The sequence below is a fragment of the Cervus elaphus genome, chromosome 33 (assembly GCF_910594005.1).
Source record: "Cervus elaphus chromosome 33, mCerEla1.1, whole genome shotgun sequence".
Classification (NCBI taxonomy): Eukaryota; Metazoa; Chordata; class Mammalia; order Artiodactyla; family Cervidae; genus Cervus; species Cervus elaphus.
This window is the reverse complement of record NC_057847.1, coordinates 48,726,001-48,750,447: the sequence shown is the minus strand read 5'-3', so window position 1 is coordinate 48,750,447 and position 24,447 is coordinate 48,726,001. Positions and strand designations below refer to the sequence as shown.

Genomic DNA, 24,447 nt, shown 5'->3' with positions numbered 1-24,447 from the left:
CCAAATTATAAATGGAAGAGGGTGTAGTGAGTGTGAAATTGGCAAGGCTGGCATCATCAGGCTGTTACATGGTGATAAGGGTTCTATTCCCTTTTCTAGCAATTCATCTATTTAAAACAAAATAACACACCAATCCATTTGGAGTTAATTTGAGTGTATCATGCGCTGTTGGGTGTCAGTTCATCTTTTTCACAGTTTTTAAGAAAGTTATCATACTATTATATAATATTTTCCTATTCTGTGATTTTGAAAAATAGTTCTATGTCTGAGTTCCCTAGAGTGTTCTATTTTTCTGAATTCATTTTTATGCTTTCTCTCATTCTGTTCTGATTAATATTACTCTGTACTGTGTTCTAATATCTGATAAATCCATATTGATTTTTTTATTGATTTTGATTTGTAATATATTTACTCTTGTTTTCTGTTTGTTTTGGCAGAATAACTTTAGGATTATTTTGTTATGCTGTTTTTAAAATGTCATTGAATATTTGTATCAGAATTTGTAAACAAAATGTCCAAATTATTTTTTTAGCCAGTTTAAAATAAAGTGAATATCTAACTTGACCCATTGCATGGGTGCTCAAATGATGGTACTCTAAGTAAGTAAATAAAGATTTTACTGCCATCAATTTAATTGAAAAGAATAGAGTCCAAATAAAGGGTAGAATGATGATAGCTTAGTGTTACAGTAACACATTGATCTCATTTTTTCAGGTTTTGTTACATACCATGAATCAGTCTTTGGAAGAACACAGTATCACCTAGTTTTAAATGTGGTCTCAATGGCCAGACTGGGCATGCGCTCAGTCTCTTCAGTTGTGTCTGACTCTTTGTGACCCTGTGGACTGTAACCCACCAGGCTCTTCTGTTCGTGGGATTTTCCCAGCATGAATACTGGAGTGGGTTGCCATGCCTTCCTCCAGGGGATCTTTCCGACCCAGGGATCGAATCTAGGTATCGTATGTCTCCTGCCTTTGCAGGCAGGTTCTTTACCAGACTGCCTGGGTTTAAATCAACTCCTCTATATATTTGCTGGACTTGTTACCTCACAGTGGGATGGTAACAGTGCCTATTTCATAGGGTTATGAGGAGAACCAGCTGATACATACTAAGGACTTCAACAGTAAGCAGCCAATAATGTTCGTTATGTGAAGGAGATTTTGAGCTATAAAGACACATTTTGGTTCACTGGGGAGGCCAATTTACCTCCGTATCTTTTTTCTCCTCTAATCTGAAAGTCTAGCCTGTACAGGTTTGTATGGGCAGCATGACCCAGTACGGCCGTACTCTTATCCCTGGCGTTCGCTGTTATCAAAGAAATGCTTCTGAGCTTCTGCACCTGACTTATTTATTGTCGATTCTGGCAGCCATCCCCTGGCCTCCTGGCAAAAATAGCTGGATTTCATTAAAATTCAATCTCCCTTGATACCATCTCTGCTGGATATTAGAAGGGACTGCCAGCAGTGGAGCTTTAGCAACCTAATTAAGAATGGATTTGGGTTGAAATTTTCTAAGTGCTCTAAAATTACAGTCTATAAAGTTTCTCTCCCTGTCTACCCACATCCTTGTGCCCTGGGCTCCCTGTTTCTCCCCAGCTCATCCTGCCAGCAGAAGCTGGGCCGAGTCTCTGTGACTTTCCCCATTTAGACACTGAGATGACTCTGGCTTCGTATTTCAGGTGCAAATCCTCTTTCATCATCTGGAGTCCCCGCTCCCAGGTCCCCTGGATGAGTGAAGCCTCGGTCTGCCATGGAAGCTGGCCCCGCCCTGGCCTGGCTGCTGCTCCTCAGTCTGCTGGCTGACTGTCTGAAAGCCGCCCAGTCCCGGGACTTCACCGTGAAAGACATTATCTACCTCCACCCTTCAAGTAAGACTCCCTTCTCTTTGCTGCAGAAATGTCACCTGATTTCAAATAAGATTTGAAAGCTGAAAACTGGCCAGGAGTAGGCAGCCTTCCATGTAGGGGAAACCTGGTGACTAAATTGTTGGGAGTGGATGTGCTGGGCTTCCCAGGTGGCGCTCGTGGTAAAGAACTCACCGGCTAATGCAAGAGATGCAGGAGATGCAAGAGATGCAGGTTTTGATCCTTGGGTCAGGAAAATCCCCTGGAGGAGGAAATGGCAACCCACTCCAGAATTCTTGCCGGGAAAATCCCATAAACAGAGGAGCCTGGTGGGCTACAGTCCATGGAGTTGCAAAAGAGTCAGACATGAGTTAGCTATTGTGCATGCTACCAAAATATGTTGTGCGTGTTTACCTCCCCCTTTTACAGGGTGTTTGTTTTTAAGTCAAATGTTAGTCTTGTTTGCTCTGTTCCCTGACCCATGGCTCTGATTCTGAACCCTTTTCTCTCTGACTGTGCCAGGTCTCAGTCAGTTATCAAAGTAAATGACCGAGTCCCAGAGGAAGGTGTTGGTAAAAGATCAGGCCTTTATAAGCAAGATAATAGCTGGCCTTCCTGTCTGTGCATCTAATTCTCAGTTTCAGCATAATTGCCTCTCACCACTTCCTATTGCCTATCACTTTCAGTTTCCTGTGTTTAAGAGTTATCTTCGGAGTGCAGAATAATGTGTGTCCCAGGTCCCTTCCCCGGAGTGTCTGACTGCATGTATCTGGGGCGGTCCCCGTGGATTTTTGCTTTCAGCAAGAATTCAGGTGATTCTGCTGCTGCCTATATTCTAAGAATCGCACCTTGGGAAGCACGGCAGCTTAGCTTCCTCTATTGGTCACCACCTCTGTATTTATCTCATCTTTTATATTTGCTTAACCCTCTGCTGGATTGCCAGTGTGGTGGTGAGTGTGTGTTAGTTGCTCAGTCTTGTCTGACTCTTTGTGACCCCATGGACGGTAGCCAGCCAGGCTCCTCTGTCCATGGAATTCTCCAGGCAAGAATACTGGTGGTGATGAGAGGTGGGTATTTAGTCTGTGGGCTGACCTTTTAGCATTTGCCTCAAGGTGTATCACTCTTTTCAAGTGTTCTGTTTGACAAACTCTTTTGAGCATGTACTGTGTGTCAGAAGTCATGATGTGATAGGCATGAGAGATGTAAAGGCAAACCAACCATAGTCCTTGCTTTTGAGGAACATGCAGTCTGCAAGGTAGAGGCAGTCACTTGGACTCCTTTGATGCCACATAGTTAAAATATTTAATGTCTTCATGTTCTGGTTAAATGAGAGATGGTTCAAGGAATGCACAGGGACTTGGACTCCACCTGACCTTGGGTGAGCACCTCAGTCAGCTGCTTCATAGCCTTCTGACTTGAAATAAATTCTCTAACTTTGTGAAGAGTAAGTAAAAGAACACACACAAAGCACTTAGCACTGTGAGCCATGTGTGTGTGTGCTAAGTCGCTTCAGTCATGTCCGACTCTGTGCAGCCCACCAGGCTCCTGCGTTCATGGGATTCTCCAGCCAAGAATACTGGACTGGGTTGCTATTTCTCCTCCAGTGGACCTTCCTGACCCAGGGATTGAACCCATGTCTCTTGCGTCTCCTGCATTAGCAGGCAGGTTCTTTACCACTAGTGCCACTGGGAAGCCTGTGAGTCATAGTAAATGCTTAGTAAATGTTAGGCGAATCTTTTAAAGTTTGATCTCTACATTTCTAGCATGGTTAGAATGATGTATACCCTTTAGTATTGTATTATGGACTAGAAAGAATATTTGTAAAGTACTAGGTACATACATAACATGAAATCAGATGCTTATTATTTATGCTATTGTAATTGACTCAGATAGTAAACTGAGAATGCTAAATATACAGCACTAATTTTTTTAACTCCAAATATATTTTTGATTGGCAGCTAGTAGTTCTTTAGATTTATTGTTCTCACCAATATAGGCTGGTGTCTACTGGTTAATTGTGTGGAAAGCTTATCTGGCTGCTTGTTTTTGCAAGGCAGTTTATTTTAGTAACATTCATGAAAAGAGAGTGCTTTGCTAGTTTTTCTGTTTTCTAGGGTTGCATGTGTTATCTTTTCCAAGGGCCTCCCTAGTGGCTCAGATGGTAAAGAATTTGCCTGCAGTGCAGGAGACCCTGGTTCAATCCCTGGCTTAGGGATTTCCTGGAGAAGGGAATGACCACTCATTCCAGTATTCTTGCCTGGAGAATTCCATGGACGGAGGAGCTTGACAGGCTACAGTCCATGGGATCACAGCCATGCTTTTTTAAATTGGAGTTGGTGAAAAAAAAAACCTAGGTTCCGGCCTCTTGTGTTTGATTTACAGGACTTAAAGCTTCTGTGGGATTCTTTGTTTGCTTCAGTGACAGATTCAGAAGTCACTGGGCCTCATAACAGACCCATGCCTGGCCTTCTCTGAGGCTGTGATTGTACACACAGAGTGGGAAGGAAAATTAAGAGGAGTTGATTTAAGTGATCAAGAACCAGACAAACACACATGCTGCTTCTGCATCAGTGGTATGGTGTGCCAGTACTGGTATTGGGTGGACCTCTGTTTATTTATTTTTGGTTGTGTTGGGTCTTATTGCTGTGTGCGGGTTTTCTCTAGTTGTGACAAAGGGGGGCTACTCTTCGTTGTAACTTGGGCTTCTTTTTGCAGTGGCTTCTATTATAGCAAAGCATGGGCTCTAGGAACACGGGCTCAGTTGTTGTGGCCCTTGGGCTCAGTTGCTCCACAGCATGTGGGATCTTCCCAGACCAAGGATCAAACCTGTGTCCCCTGCACTGAAAGGCAGATTCTTAACCACTGGACTACCAAGGAAGTCACAAATGGGACCATATTTGGAAAGTCCGTTTCAGAATGGGATCCTTGAAGGATGATCTTTGAATAACACAGGAGGGGCAACCATCTATGCTGTTTAGAAATTGATGGAAAATTTCCAGTTAGATGACCTATGTTACTTGATGCTTTTGAACTGTGGTGTTGGACAAGACTCTTGAGAGTCCCTTGAGCTGCAAGGAGAACCAACCAGTTCATCCTGAAGGAAATCAGTCCTGAATATTCATTGGAAGGACTGCTGCTGAAGCTGAAACTCCAGTACTTTGGCTACCTGATGCAAAGAACTGACTGATTTGAAAAGACCCTGATGCAGGGAAAGATTGAAGGTGGGAGGAGAAGGGGACGACAGAGGATGAGATAGTTGGAAGGCATCACCAACTTCAATGGACATGAGTTTGAGTAGACTCCAGGAGTTGATGATGGACAGGGAGGCCTGGCGTGCTGCAGTCTGTGGGGTTGCAAAGAGTCGGACATGACTGAGCGACTGAACTGAATGGAACTGATCTATGCTAATTGAATAGAGCCATGGCCTGATTAAAAAGAGCTCACTATACAGAAGGAAATGCAAAAAGGCAAAATGGTTGTCTGAGGAGGCCTTACAAATAGCTGAGAAAAAAAACGAAGCTAAGGGCAAAGGAGAAAAAGAAAGATATACCCATTTGAATGCAGAGTTCCAAAGAATAGCAAGGAGAGATAAGAAAGGCTTCCTCAGTGATCATTGCAAAGAAATAGAAGAAAATTATAGAATGGGAAAGATTAGAGATCTCTTCAAGGAAATTAGAGATACCAAGGGAACATTTCATGCAAAGATGGGCACAATAAAGGACAGAAATGGCATGGACCTAACAGAAGCAGAAGATATTAAGAAGAGGTGGCAAAAATACACGGAAGAACTATGCAAAAAAGATCTTCATGACCCAGATAATCACGATGGTGTGATCACTCACATCCTGGAATGTGAAGTCAAGTGGGCCTCAGGAAGCATCACTATGAACAAAGCTAGTGGAGGTGATGGAATTCCAGTTTAGCTATTTCAAATCCTAAAGATGATATTGTGAAAGTGCTGCACTCAATATGCCAGCATATCTGGAAAACTCAGCAATGGCCACAGGACTGGAAAAGGTCAGTTTTCATTCCAGCCCCAAAGAAGGGGCAATGCCAAAGAATGTTCAAAGTACTGCACAGTTGCACTCATCTCACACGCTAGCAAAGTAATGCTTAAAATTCTCCAAGCCAGGTTTCAACAGTATGTGAACTGTGAACTTTCAAATGTTCAAGCTGGGTTTATAAAAGGCAGAGGAACCAGAGATCAAATTGCCAACATCCACTGAATCACCAAAAAAGCAAGAGAGTTCCAGAAAAACATCTACTTTTGCTTCATTGACTATGCCAAAGCCTTTGACTGTGTGGATCACAACAAACTGTGGAAAATTCTTCAAGAGATGGGAATACCAGGTCACTTGACCTGCCTCTTGAGAAATCTGTATGCAGGTCAGGAAGCAACAGTTAGAACTGGACGTGGAACAATGGACTGATTCCAAATCGGGAAAGGGGTATGTCAAGGCTGCATATTGTCATTCTGCTTATTTAACTTATATGCAGAGTACATCCTGCAAAATGCCAGGCTGGATGAAGCACAAGCTGGAATCAAGATTGCTGGGAGAAATATCAGTAACCTCAGATACGCAGATGATACCGCCCTTCTGTCAGAAAGCAAAGAAGAACTAAAGAGCCTCTTGATGAAAGTGAAAGAGGAGAGTGAAAAAGCTGGCTTAAAACTCAACTTTCAGAAACCTAAGATTGTGGCATCTGGTCCCATCACTTCATGGGAAATAGATGGGGAAACAATCAAAACAGTGAGAGACTTTATTTTGGGGGGTTCCAAAATCACTGCAGATGGTGACTGAAACCATGAAATTAAAAGATGCTTTCTCCTTGGAAGAAAAGTTATGACCAACCTAGACAGTGTATTAAAAAGCAGAGACTTTACTTTACCAACAAAGGTCTATCTAGTCAAAGCTATGGTTTTTCAAGTAGTCGTGAATGGATGTGAGAGTTGGCATATAAGGAAAGCTGAGCATGGAAGAACTGATGCTTTTGAACTGTGGTGTTGGAGAAGACTCTTGAGAGTCCCTTGGACTACAGGGAGATCCAACCTGTCAATCCTAAAGGAAATCAGTCCTGAATATCCATTGGAAGGACTGATGCTAAAGCTGAAACTCCAATTCTTTGGCCACCTGATGAAAAGAACTGACTCATTGGGAAAGACCCTGCTGCTTGGAAAGATTGAAGGCGGGAAGAGAAGGGGACGACAGAGAATGATGTAGTTGGATGGCATCACCGACACGATGGACATGAGTTTGAGTGGGCTCCAGGAGTTGGTGATGGACAGGGAAGTCTGACATGCTAAAGTCCATGGGGTCACAAAGAGTCAGACACGACTGAGCGACTGAACTGACTGATAAAGAAGTGATGGAGTTTTCTGATGTGATTTTGGAATATGGAGAAGGGCAGAGGCAGTTGTTCGTCAGCTACATTGTATGTTGATTCACCCGCAGCTCTGGGCTGAGTTCTCTTTCGGAGTCTCCATAACTGGTCACAAGGAATGTAAGTTCATGCTGGATTCAAGTTCCTGTCCACGTTTCCCAGTTGGCCAGAACTTGGTTTATTCTGCACACTTTAAAGCAGAGTTAACTTCACATTTCTCTGCACTATTTCAGAAGTTTTCAGTGTGTGTTTGCTTGTTTTTATGTTTGGAATTTTTAAATGGTCATGGTCGTCTGCCCTTGAGCAGCACCTAGTAGACTGAGTTTAGATAAAGCTATCTCTCCACAAATAAGCAGGTTTCTGTAGAACATAGGTAATAAAAAATAGATGAGGGAAGTGTGGGATTATTTTGATTTTGAATTATTAATATAATCGCCTCACTTTGTAGATGGAGGCACAGATAGCTTTCTTGGGGTCAGTGAGTGAGCCCGATTCCATTAATATTAGATACTGCTCAGAATCTGCCCAAGGAGAAATGCAGTGATACTCGAGATGTGAAAAGACACACATTTTCTACACCAGACAAACACGAACTCATTTCTCCGAGACCCCAAAGAGCCCTCAGAGATAACAAGGTGTGGGACTGGAACACGGGTTGGCAAAGTTCAGCCTCCCATGACTAATCTGCTTTGCTCTCTGGTTCCCTAATCTTTGAAGTTTCTAAGCCTTTAAAAGAAATAAACTTAATGGCTTTCAAACTTAAGGCACTGTCCTCAATAACATTCTTTTTCATCATTTATATGTTTTTTCTTTTTCATGTGAAAAATGATGAATTTCTTCCTAGCCCCTAATTAAAGTACCACAAGCCTAATAAAAATTTTTAAAGCAGGTGTTCATTTTAAGAGACATGGAGCTACTTATTTGGTTGTTAGACCTCATGTGTGATAGCAGAATTTAACATCCTAAGTGACTTCAGCCTGTTCTTGGCTTCTTTTCTGTCCTTGTAATAGAAACCTTTCCAGAGAAATCCAGTTTTCCTCTGGTTGCATATTCTGTGGCTTTTCTTAATCGTGTGGACCAAAGAGATCTATCTCTGCAGGTGGCTTGTTCACGCCCAGATAGTGAGCCAGTGAAAATTTTTCATAGTTCTACTTTACAAGAGGGCTTCCCTAGTGGCTCAGACATTAAGAATCTGACTACAATGCCGGAGACTGGGGTTCATCCCTGGGTTGGGAAGATCCCCTGGAGAAAGGAATAGCTACCCACTCCAGTATTCTTGCCTAGGAAATTGTAGGGAGTGTGAAGACTGTCTAGAAAGGTCCCAGGAAATGCATTTCTATCAGGAATATATTCATGGAATTAAAATTATACTGACAACATGTTGTTGCCTAATGGACAGAGAAGGTCAGTTTATTCGATTTCTAGAAATTTTGTGTTTGTGTCCAGTTTCCAAAAACAATGGAAATTAATTTAGCAAGAATGAAAAATAAAAGTTTGGATACATTATGTATCAGCATACGTTTTAAAACAAGACTCTCTCCTCACCATGGTTTTGGTAACTCAAGGCCTTTTTCCAGGTGAAATTTCCAAGAGATGGAAACAGAGACGAAATCTTTCCTGATGCCTTACAAGTGAATTATGGTCGGTTGAACTATGGCTGACCAGGAGAGTTAATGGACAGATTATATTACAGGGAGTAACTGGGCACTTTGGCTTTTCTTTTTTTCTTTACAATCACCTTCTCTTGAGGGACCAAGGACTTATGCCCTGAAATACAGAGTACTAAGCTTATTAACTCTGTGATCAAGAGCCAAATTAGATTCATTCGCAGCTGGGGCCACAACAATTTGAAACCCTACTTGCTTTGTAATGCTTTGAAGTAACAAAGAAGAAAATAGCACATCTCTTAGGAACCTCTTTCCGTCCTTTAAAAAAAAAAAAAGAAAACAAAACTTTTTTATCAGATGCAGTATCAGTTAGCAAGTTAGTGGAGATATAATTGTTCATCTGTAGACCTTGCTTTTTAGCTAAATATTTCCAGGATGGGGAATTTAACCATTACATAGTATTGTGTTGTAATTATTGACTGAAAGCTGAGTCTGTTTTCAGAGATTTGTCACCGAAAAGGATTTGATTATTCACTGATCACTACTACCTGCCAAGATATAAATACAAGTTCCTAAAAGTAAATGTTAGCCTGTCATTGTTGAGAATGCACACAGATATGAAGTTGTGGATTCAAAAATAAAGCTCACCAAAAATGAGATCATTTGGTTAATTGTCAGTGGTCCATGCTGATAAACACATTCAGAGATAAATGATTTTAAACAGAGTGTCTGTTGCTTTCCAAGTATTTTAGCTTATATTCCTGTTTAAAGTTTTATATACTTTGAGTTAATTTCAGAGTCTAGGCCTACTTGTATAAGAAATGGCAGTGTTTAATATTGTCACTAGTCTTGCAAAAGATAATTTTGAAGACTCTATTAATCCAAATTTGGGAACACTACAACTTACTAGTGCTAGGTTCTCAATAAGTTTATTTTTGGAATGGCTGGATCATCAATCTTCGTTCAAAGTTCTTAATTTATCTCTTTGATGGGAAACTTTCCAAGAATAACTAATCCAGCATTCCAGCTAAAAATCTTACTGGCTGCTGTGACAGACAGATAAAATTGGATACTCTAGTGAATCATGCAAGCTGAAGTATTATGGTTAACTTGCAGTCATAAACCTTGGTGAATATGATCATTTTTTGAGAAATGCTCTTCTTTGACAAATAATTTGCATCTTTTTTTCAAAACTCCTGCTTTAATAATTCTACTTCAAATCTTACAAAGTTCTTTCTGTTACACTTTTTTATATATTGAATACCTTGAAGTAGGTAGCAAAACTATTTTTAATGTATCTAATCAGGATAATTTCCTAAAATACTTTGTATGGTTTTTAATGATGGTATCTATAAAAAAAATCTAATTAAAATGTCCATAAGAATATTGAATGCCTTTTGGAATATGAGAATCTATTTATTCTAAATTCTTTAGGTGTGTACTTACCTAAACCAGAATCTTTTAACTTGAATGTAACCCACCTATCTAGGCAGTAGGATGTAAAGATAGAAAAATTTTCTATGTGTAGTTTTACAAAACGTTGACTTCTGCTTTATTGTAATTACATGATAGCGAGAGCATGTTTAACCAGAATGAAATCTTCTCTCTGGGAATGCAGTGGTTGGATGGCTATGACTAGGCTGCCTTCCATTGCTCATTTTTTAAGACAACCCATGCTCTCAGAATCATTCTGCTTATGAACTTGAGTCACCAGTCACCAGTCACTAGGAAGAACATAGAACTCTCAAATGGGCCTGTTAAATGTTCCAGTTATCTGTCTTTTTTAGACAGTTTATGACTTTTGATCATGTTAGCTTATTGGATATTGTCAGAGTCAGCTCTGTGAAATATTGCAAGCAAGTACGAGGATTGGCAGCTCTTCTAGGCGAGGTGAAAATCAAAGTTATATCTGGCCCATAATTCTGGCCTTAAGCTGCTGCCTCCTCCTTCATTTATTTTTGATAATATACTTAATTGGTTCCATGTGGGCAAAGCAATTTGCCCTGAGATGATTATTTCTGCCAGTGGGACATGCAGGCTCAGCCATCTGCGAGGAAGAACAGTTGGCTGCTGCAGATGAAGTGTTTGCGTGTTTGCAGCTTTCAAAGAGGCCAGGTAGTTTTACAAATTAGAACAGACACACACACACACACACACACAAGTTCTGTCTATGAAAGGCAAAACTCTAAGCAACAAAGCAAGCAAATGATTAGAACTAAGCAGCATCAGGGAAAATGAAAATACATCAGGGTCAAGGACAGAGACAGGCTGGCCTGACATTCCTTGTGGATCCTCTTCCTTAAGTGCCAAGGAGACCCTGGTGTGTGGTGCACTCCAAGAGCCTGACTCTCATGGGTGCATCCCACCTGAACACAAGTGCAAGGTAAAGAATACAAGTACTAGAGGACAGCCCCTTCAGAAGGCAGAAAGAGGCAGCTCAGGGCTGCGGAATGGAGGGGATGGCTAGGAAGAGCTTCCTGGAATCATGAATCCCTGAGGCTGGAGCTAGGATCCACCGTGCATTCACCCCCCACCATGCCCTGAGCACGCTGCCCCTGACATTGGCTATGGGCTCCCAGGCCATTAGGAGGGTCACCTCTGCACAGGCAGTATGTATTTTAGCAACAAAGACTCTTCTCTTAGCTGACACTGACTATCCCCCGGGATGCTTAATTATGTCATGTCCAGTCCAATAAAAATTTTAGATTGAGCTAAAGAAATGCTGTTGATAAGAAATGATCAAACATCAATAAAGTTTTAATGATTGAGCCTAGTATTTATATTTGCCATGTTAATATGTCTACTTAAGTTGACATATAAAAGTCAATGATAGGAAATCTAGAGTGCCCTTTGCTAATCGATATTTTTACTGAGATTATTATAGCTACATCAGTACTTATAAGAAATTATATGTAGAGATTTCATGTGTACTTTAGCCCATTTACCCCAATGGTAACATTTTAAAAAGCTGTAGAATAATAGCACAACCAGGTTATTGACGCTAATACAGTAATCCACCGGTTTTATTCAGACTTCCCCCATTTTAGTCATGTTCATTTGTGTATTTTTGCATGAGTGTTTTTGTGTATTTAGTTCTACATAATTTTATCACATGTAGGTTTGTGGATCCACCACCAAGTCTAGACACTAAACAATTTCCGTAGCACAAAGATTCCTTCTGTTGGCCTCATTCACACCATGTCTCTCCTACCCCTCTCATCCCCAGCCTCCTAGCCACCACTAATCTTTTCTCCACTTCTAAACTTTTCTCATGTAAAAAATGTTACATAAATGGAATGTTACATAAATGGAATCGTACAGTATATAACTTTTGGGGATTGACTTCTTTTACTCAGGATAATTTCCTAGAAATTCACCCAGGTTGTTGACTATATTAACATTCATTATTATTGCTGACTAGTGTTCCATGGTATGGATGTACTGCAGTTTGTTTAACCTTCGCCCATCGAAGGACATCTGGGTTGTTTCCAGTTTGACAGTGTTATAAATACAGTTGCTGTGAACATTTGTGTACAGATTTTTGTGTGAATGTATGTTTTCATTTCTCAGAGATAGATGCCCAGGAGTGCATATGATGCATGTTTAGTTTTTTGAGAAACTGTCAGGCTATTTTGATAATCCTTTAAAAAAAAATAATTAAAAAAAATTCCTATGTGCATTTCTATATAACACCTAAAACTACAGGCTCCACACTGCTATATTGCTGTTTTTTATGTTTTGTCCAGCATTTTACAAATTCTCAAATATAGGGCTAGTTGCCAGTTAACACTTTCAGACTCTGAAAATAATCTGTGATCTAATAATCCTTTATTGTTATTTTTAATAAAAGAAAATAAGAAATACAAATAAAATTAAAAAAAAAATCTCACTTCACCATGTAGGCTTTTATGCTCAATCTAAAAAATTAATCTTCTCTCTTGATTTTTTTTGTAGCCACACCATATCCTGGTGGATTTAAGTGCTTCACCTGTGAAAAGGCAGCAGACAATTATGAGTGCAACCGATGGGCTCCAGACATCTACTGCCCTCGAGGTAAACTCTCAGTAGACACATTGGACTGTCCAGAGCTGTCCACAAGTGGAATGTCTTGTTGACTGTGATGCATGTATGAGAGAGACATGCTTGCAGTCTCAACTTCTCTTGTCTAAGGCTATTAGTAGATCTTTTATGCCACATCAGTAACTTATGACCAGACGCTGTCAGAGCTATAAACTGATCTGTAGGCTTAGCCCCTTTCTTATGAAGCATCATTGGAGCTCCAAAAGAGGTAAGTGATACTTCTTACCCCCAGGCCTGACAAACGCTGTACAAGAAGAGAACAACTAGCCTGTAATCCACTCTTTGAAGCATTAGTCATTGCATAGGAACTTCCTTTAAGTAAAAATATGAATTGCTGTTCATATAAAGATCCCATTTATTACATATCTTGCCAGAGGCTTCTATCCTGAGACTTCATGAAAGCTAGAATTCTAAGTGTCATCATTGCACAAATAAAAACCCTGAGCTTTTTAAACTATTAAGTTCTCTTTGAAGGATGAGATGGATGCCCTATGGAGCATGAAATTTTGACTCAAAGGCCTGTTTCAAAGTGAAGTAGATGCTTCATATTCAGGTCTCTTTTATCCTATTGAATCAAATAAGATGGTTATATTTTTACATGGAGTCACTGTTAACTGGCTCTTTTAGGTTTGAAGGAAAGTCAGTTCATTTGATGGGGAGATGATATGGATGGGGTATTTTATTGACAAATGTTTGAGCATATAGTAAGATGGACTTCACTGCTGATCTAATGCCCTTGTTAAAATGACTGAATATACCAACACCAAACCTGCTATTTTTTCAATATAATGCAAGAGCTCTTATACGCACCCCAGTGGAAAGCACGTTGTTTCCCCTGGAGGATGGGCATCAGGAGAGCATGGAGTGAAGAGCATTGCAGTGAAGGGCAGGTGTTATCTCCCTAAGCCAGTGCTATTTATGTCATGCAGGAGCCTCTACCCAGACTGCCCAGCAGAAATACCTGTGGATCTTTTCAAAATCATCTGGACCTGTGTCCTGCCTGGACCAGTGGGTCTCAAACTTCATCATGACCATCATTCCCTGGAGCACTTATTAAAATACAGATTTTGGCTCCCACCTTCCCCTCCCCCTCCTTCCTAGTTTCTGATGCAGTAGGTCTGAGATGGGGCCTGAGAGTTTGCATTTCTAAAGCAATCCACAGTGTTATAAAAGCTGTTGTTCTAGAGGTCAGGCATTCAGAACCACAGCTCTAGACCAACTGAGCCAACATCTCTGAGGTTAGGGCCATGCATCCGTGTGTTTAAATATCCCAGGTGATTCAAATGAACAGTCAGGCACAAGAACTACTGGGAGCTCCTCTCCCCACTCATAGAGAGCAAAATGTAGTATTGTCATTTCTAGATTCTTGTTTACTTTGATGTTAGCTGAATTTCAAAAGACCACAGGGAAGAAGAAAATATGAAAATACTGAAGATCAGCTTAATCACAACCTAGGGATCTAGTCAGCCAAGTAATCAAAGAGAAGTTCTGTCTGCACTGCCTTCTGCAGTCAGGTATTCATTCCAGAATCAGCAGTATTTTCTAATATTATACTACAGAGTGAATTTGGGTGGGTTGCTGATGGACCTGGTTAAAGCATGGCTTCTCAAACTTGGCGGCGTATTAAAATCACCGGGGAAAACACTGATGCCTAGACCCATTCCCAGAGATTCATATTTAGATGGTGTAGGTGCAGCCAGGCACATGAATTTTTGAAAGCTTTCCCAGTAGTTTGAATAGGCAGCAAAATTGGAGACTCGCTGTATACAGTGACTCTGGACAAAAACAGGATGATTTGCTTGTATAGCCAATAACCTTTGGGCTGGTTCCTGCTGGGACAAAGCTGGCAAATGAACTTTTGAAACCATTGGCGCTGGTCAGAGATACTGTATAGGATACTGTATAGTTCTTCTCTCAGGATCACCCTGGCAGAGACGATGCAGAGGAAAAGGAGGGCTTGTGAATACGTGCTCTCTTGGGCTGAGGGTTGTATTTCACAGAGGCCCTGTCTGAGTCAGGAAGTGTACAAGTTTATTCCTGACACAAAGGGAAGACAGGGAGCGCTAGTACTCCTCTTGAATTCCTCTCCAGACACAAGAAAGTTCCATCTTCATGCTTTCTCTCAAAGTCAAAATCTATCCTTCTAAAGTACAGATTCCTGGATACAGCGCAAGTCTTTACACAATTTCTCCTTCTCCCTTTTTTATCCTGAAATTTATAGGATTAAATGGAAAGTGATGCCCTGAGGTTCATGACACAGAACCACTTATGCCAAACCCTTTGGGGGATTATATGGTGAAAGATAGGAATCAGGTTTCTTCTTTCAAGGAGCCGGCAGTTGAGCCAAAGAGATACAATCTGAGCATATCAAATGTCAAAAATAGCAGGACAAAGGCTAATGCCAAAGGCAGCATGGCATTAAATGCTGTGGGGGTTGAAGGGGAAGAATTGCAGTTGGGGGGCTGAGGTGACCACTGACAGTGCTGTGGGCTGGGGAGATGGCAACAGCCCGACAGGTGAGCAAGGAGGGGAGGAAGAGTGAAGGGGGCGTGTCTTCCAGGAAGTCACTCAGAGCAGAGGCATGGGGTGCACACATGTGGGCTCGGTGGACCCTGAAAGACCTGAGCTGGGTATAGCAGAATGTGCTGGGGAATGGTAGGAGTGGAACAGAGGAGCCATGCTGTTTTGTGGGGTCTTGAACATCAGGTAAGGAGTGAGGACTGGAGCTGTAACCTGAGAAAAGATGATTCCTTCTTGCGCAGCCATGATTTCCATGAGCCATCGACCTTTCTTCTGGGTTTTCTCCAGATTTTTCTAAGAATGGAAATAATGCCATCATTACTAGTGCATGATAAGTCACTTCACTCGTGTCTGACTCTTTGCAACCCTATAGACTGTAGCCCGCCAGGCTCCTCTGTCCATGGGATTCTCCAGGCAAGAATACTGGAGTGGGTTGCCATGCCCTCCTCCAGGGGATTTTCCTGACCCAGGGATCAAACCCGAGTCTCTTACATCTCCTGCATTGGCAGGTGGGTCCTTTAACCACTAGAGCCACCAAAATGTAAAATGTGTCTACTGCAAACTACTCATTAAATCTACATTTTCCACCCATTTATTAGTGTGATTAAAATAGCTATAGGACTACCAACAGGCATGCTAAGGACAGCTCAGTAGTTTCTTCTGAGACATTCCTTGTTTTCTGTTAGCTTATTTTGTGATCTATTTAACTAGGTTTCAATGAACACCTGATATGAAAATAATTGGTTGAAAGTGAAAAAAACCCAGTTTGTGTAAATATTAAATTTTATCCCTATGGAATAAACTTGCATCCCAAATTGCTTAGGAGATTGATTGGATTTCAAGTTCTTCTCATTTTGAATTTTGAAATGTGTGTTATAAAAGTGCTTTCTCCTCCATTGCATTGTTAACTGCCTTTGGCGCCTGTAGATTCATGGGACCATGTTCCTTCCCAAGACATGAGAATTTAGGACAGCCTCCATCATGGACTGCCATTGTTCACCCCTCTGAGCACTTCCTTTGCAATAACCTTAATTTCATCAACTTCTCATTATGTAAATCTGTGTAACTTTCTTATCTCTATGAACCAGAATGGGAAAGGATCTGGAAATCATATTATGTGAGGGACCAAAATTGAAGAAACTGGTGAAGGTGAACAAGAGTTGAGCATTCTGTGCTCCGATGCACCAGTGTTTGCCTGTGACTTTTCTCTGTGCTGAGAGATTAAAATCTCCTTGAGACAGGGACTGTCTTAAGTGTTTATTAAGAGTTTGTAGAATTAAATATCAAGTCAAAAACATTGCAGTTTTTTAAAAGGCTTATTCTATGGAAGATACCTAAGCCACTCAGGATTTTATGTTCCTTCTTAATTATAAAGTACAGGTGCCTCCCTTGAGGGCAAAATCTTCCTTGGAAATTTCTGCTGATATAAAGTCTGGCCAGAATTTTGAGATAGAGGGACATATCCTTTTCATTCCATCTTCTCTGCTGCTTGCTGTCTTTCTGGGAAAGTAAAGAAAAATCTGAGCATTTCCCTTGGCAGCTCTTTCTGTATCTGTTATCTGGTATAAACAGGGAATACAAATGTGATCCCCAGCTCAACTGAAGACAAGCCCCACAGTTACAGATTTTCAGGAAAGACTTCATTATGGTCAACTTTTTTCAGGTCGAGCCCAGGCTAGACAGTCTTTTTGTTTACTTTACTTAAGGGTGGATTGTTGTTTTTTTTTTTTTTCTCTCTCTCTCTTTCAGGCAGTCTTATTCATAGGACATAGCCCTTCAGGGTTCCTGCCTTTATACAGGAGTCTGTACCTCTACACCCCATGAGGACCCAAGGCCTTGCATCTTCTTATCTTTTATCTATTAGCCCTCCTGTCTCCCACCAGGGTAGAGAATTCAGTGCTTTCTTCAGTGTCGGCCCCTGGAGTTTCCCTAGCTTCCTGGAGAGTTCATTTGTAAATTTACAAAAGGTATTGGTAATGTTATCCAACACTTCTGGCTGCTATGTAATGAGGTAGTGTTCAGGTGATCTATCTTGTCATATTGCTAAATGAAAGTCTTAGATTTCATCCTTTAAAATTTTTTTTTTAAAAACCTTTTTTTATTGGAGTATAATTACTATGTAATGTTGTGTTAGTGTCTTCTATACGATGAAGTATATTGGCTATATGTATACAGATAGGTTCCCTCTTGAGCCTCCCTCCCATTTCCCCATCCCAGCCCTCTAGGTCATTGCAGAGCATCAAGCTGAGCTCCCTGTGCTATGAAACAGCTTCCCACTAGCTATCTATTTTACACATGATGGTGTATTTATGTCAGACCTAATCTCCCAATTCATCTCACCCTCCCCTTGCCCCTTTGTGTCCACACATCTGTTCTCTATGTCTGTATTTCGATTCTTGTTTTAAAAGCAAACTTTTAAAAATTAAAGTTTACCATATATTCTGGAAAGTGCATAGATCATAAGTGCACAGTTTGTTGAATTTTCACAGCATGAACATGCAATGTATCTGCTGTTCTTGTTAAGTCACAGAAGTCATAGTGGCCCAGAAGGCCACCTAGGTCCCCCAGTCATTACTGTCCACCTCCCACAGGTAATACAGTTGTGATTGTTGTGCAGTTTTATATAAATGGAACCATACAGAATGTCCTCCTTTCTTTCCCACCTTCTATATGTGAAATTCATCTGTGTTTTTGTGAGCAGCAGTCATTCTTTCTCACAGAAGCACAGGAGATCATTATATGAATATACTAAAATCCATCCATTCCACTGTTGATAGGCATCTGGATTGCTTCCGTGCACAGCATTGTGGCATGTGTCTTTTGGTGCACCTGTATATGCGTTTCCACCAGGTCTATCCCAGGAGAAGGGGTTGCTGGGCATGTGGTACCCATGCTTTGGCTTTACTGGATTTTACCCTATAGTTTCCAGAGTCACTGGACCAATTTCAGGCTCTCCAGCAATGTGTGAGAGTGCCAATTGCTGCACAACCTTGCCAACATTTAGTATGGACAGAGACAATAGAAGCTAGAAGTGGATGGAATGACATTTCCTAAAGCACTGGAAGTACGTAACTGCCAACCTATAATTCTACACCAAGACTGTCAGTCACCTCCTCTGCACTCCCTTGTCTCCTGGCCGCCCTGCTCCTTCTGCATTCCTGTTTGTGCCTCCCAATTAAGACGAAGGCTCTGCTTAGCTTCTCCATCTCCCAGCAGGGCTTTCTGCCTGGCTTCTCAGCCTCTTCACCTGTGTATTAGCAAGTGCCTCGAGGGCAGAATCGGTATAGAGTGTCAGGTTAAGCTTAATGCATTGTTGATTTGGCTGGTATCTTACTCATCAAATCCTCTCTGCCTTGGTAGCTCACCTATGCTTTCACAAGATTTCGGTGGTTGTTTTAATATTATCCAACTATTTTAGTTTTATGCTACCATTTCTTGGTTCATCTCAGGTGGCACTGGAATTCTCAAAATCACTCTTCAGTTAGAATTCTCCAGCAAGTTTTTAACCAAAAGTTCTGCTATCAGCCTAAGCAAGTTTTTTCTTTTTTTTTTTTTTTTGTACCCTTAGAGCATCTGAGGTCAAACTGAAAATCAGATTGATTATATTCTTTGCAGCCAAAGATGGAGAAGCTCTATATAGTCAGCAAAAACAAGGCTGGGAGCTGACTATGGCTCAGATCATGAACTCCTTATTGCCAAATTCAGACTTAAATTGAAGAAAGTAGGGAAAACCACTAGACCATTCAGGTATGACCTATATAAAATCCCTTATGATTATACAATGGAAGTGACAAATAGATTCAAGGGATTAGATCTGATAGACAGGGTCACTAAAGCACTCTGGATGGAGGCTTGTGACAATGGGCAGGAGGCAGTGATCAAGACCATCCCCAAGAAAAAGAAATGCAAAAAGGCAAAATGCTTGTCTGAGGAGGCCTTTCAAACAACTATGAAAAGAAGAGTAGTGAAAGACAAAGGAGAAAAGGAAAGATATACCCATTTGAATGCAGAGTTCCAAAAAATAGCAAGGAGAGATAAGAAAGCCTTCCTCAGAGATCAATGCAAAGAAATAGAGGAAAACAATAGAATGGGAGAGACTAGAGATCTCTTCAAGAAAATTAGAGACACCAAGGGAATATTTCATGCAAAGATGGGCACAATAAAGGACAGAAATAGTATGGACCTCACAGAAGCAGAAGATATTAAGAAAAGGTGGCAAAAATACACAGAAGAACTATACAAAAAAGATCTTCATGACCCAGATAACCACAATGGTGTAATCACTCGCCTAGAGCCAGACATCCTGGGGTGTGAAGTCAAGTGGGCCTCAGGAAGCATCACTATGAACAAAGCTAGTGGAGGTGATGAAATTCCAGTTGAGCTATTTCAAATCCTAAAGATGATGCTATGAAAGTGCTTCACTCAGTATGCCAGCAAATTTGAAAAATTCAGCAGTGGCCGCAGGACTGGAAAAGGTCAGTTTTCATTCCAATCCCAAAGAAAGGCAATGCCAAAGAATGCTCAAACTACCGCACAGTTACACTCATCTCACACGCTAGCAAAGTAATGCTCAAAATTCTCCAAGCCAGGTTTCAACAGTACATGAACCGTGAACAGTGAAATTCCAGATGTTCAGGCTGGGTTTATAAAAGGCAGAGGAACCAGAGATCAAATTGCCAATATCCGCTGAATCACCAAAAAAGCAAGAGTTCCAGAAAAACATCTACTTTTGCTTCATTGACTATACCAAAGCATTTGACTGTGTGGATCACAACAAACTGTGGAAAATTCTTCAAGAGATGGGAATACCAGGTCACTTGACCTGCCTCCTGAGAAATCTATATGCAGGTCAAGAAGCAACAGTTATTACGGGACATGGAACAACGGACTGATTCCAAATTGGGAAAGGAGTACGTCAGGGCTGTATATTGTCACCCTCCTTATTTAACTTATATGCAGAGTACATCATGAGAAACACTGGGCTGGATGAAGCACAAGCTGGAATCAAGATTGCCGGGAGATATATCAATAGCCTCAGATATGCAGATGACACCACCCTTCTGTCAGAAAGCAAAGAAGAAGTAAAGAGCCTCTTGATGAAAGTGAAAGAGGAGAGTGAAAAAGTTGGCTTAAAGCTCAACATTCAGAAAACTAAGATTGTGGCATCTGGTCCCATCACTTCATGGCAAATAGATGGGGAAACAATCAAAACAGTGAGAGACTTTATTTTTTGGGGCTCCAAAATCTCTGTAGATGGTGACTGCATCCATGAAATTAAAAGACGCTTGCTCCTTGGAAGAAAAGCTATGACCAACCTAGACAGCATATTAAAAAGCAGAGACATTACTTTACCAACAAAGGTCTGTCTAGTCAAGGCTATGGTTTTTCCAGTAGTCATATATGGATGTGAGATTTGGACTATAAAGAAAGCTGACCCAATCAAAAAATGGGCCAAAGAACTAAACAGACATTTCTCCAAAGAAGACATACAGATGGCTAACAAACACATGAAAAGATGCTCAACATCACTCATTATCAGAGAAATGCAAATCAAAACCACAGTGAGGTACTATTACATGCCAGTCAGGATGGCTGCTATCCAAAAGTCTACAAGCAATAAATGCTGGAGAGGGTGTGGAGAAAAGGGAACCGTCTTACACTGTTGGTGGGAATGCAAACTAGTACAGCCACTATGGAAAACAGTGTGGAGATTTTTTAAAAAACTGGAAATAGAACTGCCATATGACCCAGCAATCCCACTTCTGGGCATACACACTGAGGAAACCAGATCTGAAAGAGACACGTGCACCCCAATGTTCATCGCAGCACTGTTTATAATAGCCAGGACATGGAAGCAACCCAGATGCCCATCAGCAGATGAATGGATAAGGAATCTGTGGTACATATACACCATGGAATATTACTCAGCCGTTAAAAAGAGTTCATTTGAATCAGTTCTAATGAGATGGATGAAACTGGAGCCCATTATACAGAGTGAAGTAAGCCAGAAAGATAAAGACCAATACAGCATACTAACACATATATATGGAATTTAGAAGGATGGTAATGATAACCCTATATGCAAAACAGAAAAAGAGACACAGATGTACAGAACAGACTTTTGGACTCTGTGGGAGAAGGTGAGGGTGGGATGTTTCGAGAGAACAGCATGTATACTATCTATGGTGAAACAGATCACCAGCCCAGGTGGGATGCATGAGACAAGTGCTCGGGCCTGGTGCGCTGGGAAGACCCAGAGGAATCGGGTGGAGAGGGAGGTGGGGGGGGGGGGTGGGGAATGCATGTAACTCCATGGCTGATTCATGTCAATGTATGACAAAACCCACTGAAATATTGTGAAGTAATTAGCCTCCAACTAATAAAAAAAACAAAAAACAAAACTCATGGCACTCAGTGAGGGTCAAGGCAGTGGCCTTGAACTATATTAATCATAAATGTAATCCTTACCACTAGGGACTAGCCCTAAACAACCCCAAAAGTCAGTTTTACTAAGGAATAGCCTTGATGAAACAATTCACGTTATTAATGTTATTAACTCTCTACCTTTAAGTACACATGTTTTTATTATTCTGCATGACTAATTGGGAAAAACACATGAAAAAAAAAAAAAAGAAAGAAAGTTGAGCACCGAAGAGTTGATGCTTTTGAACTGTGGTATTGGAGAAGACTCTTGAGAGTCCCTTGGACTGCAAGGAGATCAAACCAGTCAATTCTAAAGGAAATAGCCCTGAAGATTCATTGGAAGGACTGATGCTGAAGCTGAAACTCCAACACCTTGGCCACCTGATGCAAAGAATTGATTCATTAGAAAAGACCCTGATGCTTGGAAAGATTGAAGACAGGAGGAGAAGGGGACAACAGAAGGTGAGATGGCTGTATGGTATCATGAACTCTAAGGACATGGATTTGAGTAAGCTCTGGGAGTTGGTGATGGACAGGGAAGCCTGGTGTGCTGCGGTCCTTGGGGTCGCAAAGAGTTGGACATGACTGAGCTACTGAACTGAACTGAACTGAGAGCATCTGACCTACTCTAACTAAGTGTTTTTGTCGAAATATTTTCTGTTAACAGAATTGTCTCAGATAGGAAGCATCTATTTTATGCTTTTACGTTTCGCTTTGATTTTAAATACTGTCCACCCTAAAGTTCTATTTATCCTCACTCGCTTTGCATCCTTTTCAGTCACCTTCTTAGACTTTGTCTGGAGATAAACACATCGATTTCTGAGTTTCAGGGATTTGCTTTAAAGCAGAGATTCCTGAAGTGTGTCACTTGTCCTTAAGAAGTGTGGATGGAGTTTTTTAAAAAGAGAGAAGTAACTAGTAGTTTCTTCAGGAGATGCTGACTGCAGGGTAAAGGAGAACAGTTATTACTCAATCTGGTTGATAAGTATTTATTTACTTTTCCTTTCTGCCTTGAGACATTTCTTACTTGGGAAAAGAAAACAGTATTTTTTACAGGCCTGTGGATAGCAGTTGATAGGACTAGGAAAGCCACGAGGTTAATCAGATGCCTGGACACCAGAGGAGAGCATGTGAACATTCCTAATTAGGGTACACCTTAAATAATTCAGCTTATCTGCAACTCATTTGTAGTTCATCTTTCTCCTAAGTCTATTTTCCTTCATCATGGATTCTTTTTTTCTTTCACTTTCATTTAACTGAACTTAAAATTGAGATATCCATACAGAATAGTGAACAGCATGATGAATTTTTACAAACTGATCTTACCATGTACGTGGCACCCAGATTAAGAAATTGACCATATTCCACACCCCAGTATGTTCTAGCATGTCTGTTTTCAGTCACTGTCCCTACCACCAAGGGCCCTGTTATGGGCTGAATTGTGCCATCCACCAAATTCATTCCAGTACCCCCAAATGTAACTGTATTTGAAGATGTCATTGGGGTAGGTTCTAACCCAAGATGACTGGTGTCCTTACAAGAAGAGATTAGGGCACAAACTTGCAAAGGGAAGACCATGTAAAGATATAGAGAGAAGGTGATCATCTATAAGAAAGGTAAAGAGGCCTCAGAAGAAATTAACCTTGTGAACATCTTGATGTTGGACTTCTAGCCTCTAGACCTGTGAGAAAATAAATTTCTGTGGTTTAAGATCCCCAGTCTGTTCTACTTTACTACGGCAGCCCTAGAAAACTAAGGCAATTATCCTCCTGATTTCCAATAGCAAAAATTAGTTTTGTTTCTTATCAGGTCTTTTAATAGGAGTGGAATCATACAGTATATACCATCTTGTATCTGAGTTCTTTCACTCAATATTATGGAAGATTCATCCATTTTATTAGGTCTACTTCTAGGCAATTCATTCTCATTGCTGTGTGAGTATATGCCATAGTTTATTTATTCATTCTACCATGGGCATTTTTGGAGTTTCCAGTTGTTTTGTATAAAAAAATTTTTCTATGAACATTCTAGTACTTATCTTTTTTGTTGGATGTATATCTAAGGGTGGAATTACTGATTCCTAAGATATGCTTAAGTTGAGATTTAGTAAATCCTGGCAAGCGATTTCCCAAAGCAGTTATACTATGTGAAGGTTGTGCTTCTGATTGAAATATAGTATTATTTCACTTTCAAATTTGAAGAGATCACTCAAACTACAGAAATGGAAAAGATGTTATAGATATCATAGAACTAAATTAAACAGTTGATTTGGTGCAACCTTGAGTTGAAGAGACCAGATATATATATATTCTTTCCACCCATCCATCTATATTCTTAATACATTAAGCACTTGTTATATTATGCAAGGTCCTGTGCTGTATATTGGAGTGGGGGTGGGGAATGCCGACATGCTCAAAAATGAACCTTAGTCTCAAAAAGATTATAATCTTAAATAGTTTATCTTAACTGAGAGTGGTTTTGCCCCTCAGAGGACATTTACTAATGTATGGAAACATTTTTGGTCGTCACACTTGGGGGTGCTACTGGCATCTCATAAGAAGAGGCCACAGATGCTGATAAATATACTACATT

The 24,447-nt window shown here is 40.7% G+C and overlaps 1 protein-coding gene across 1 annotated transcript in view; it reads left to right on the top strand.

Annotated features, from left to right (window-relative positions):
• The window catches only part of LYPD6 (LY6/PLAUR domain containing 6), a 127,003-nt gene that overhangs the window by 90,963 nt on the left and 11,593 nt on the right, over positions 1 to 24,447 (top strand). Inside the window, exons 2-3 of the mRNA XM_043894838.1 lie at positions 1,679 to 1,867; positions 12,787 to 12,885. Coding sequence (XP_043750773.1) covers positions 1,750 to 1,867; positions 12,787 to 12,885 — 217 coding nt within the window. The 5' untranslated portion in view covers positions 1,679 to 1,749. The remainder of the gene's footprint in view (positions 1 to 1,678; positions 1,868 to 12,786; positions 12,886 to 24,447) is intronic.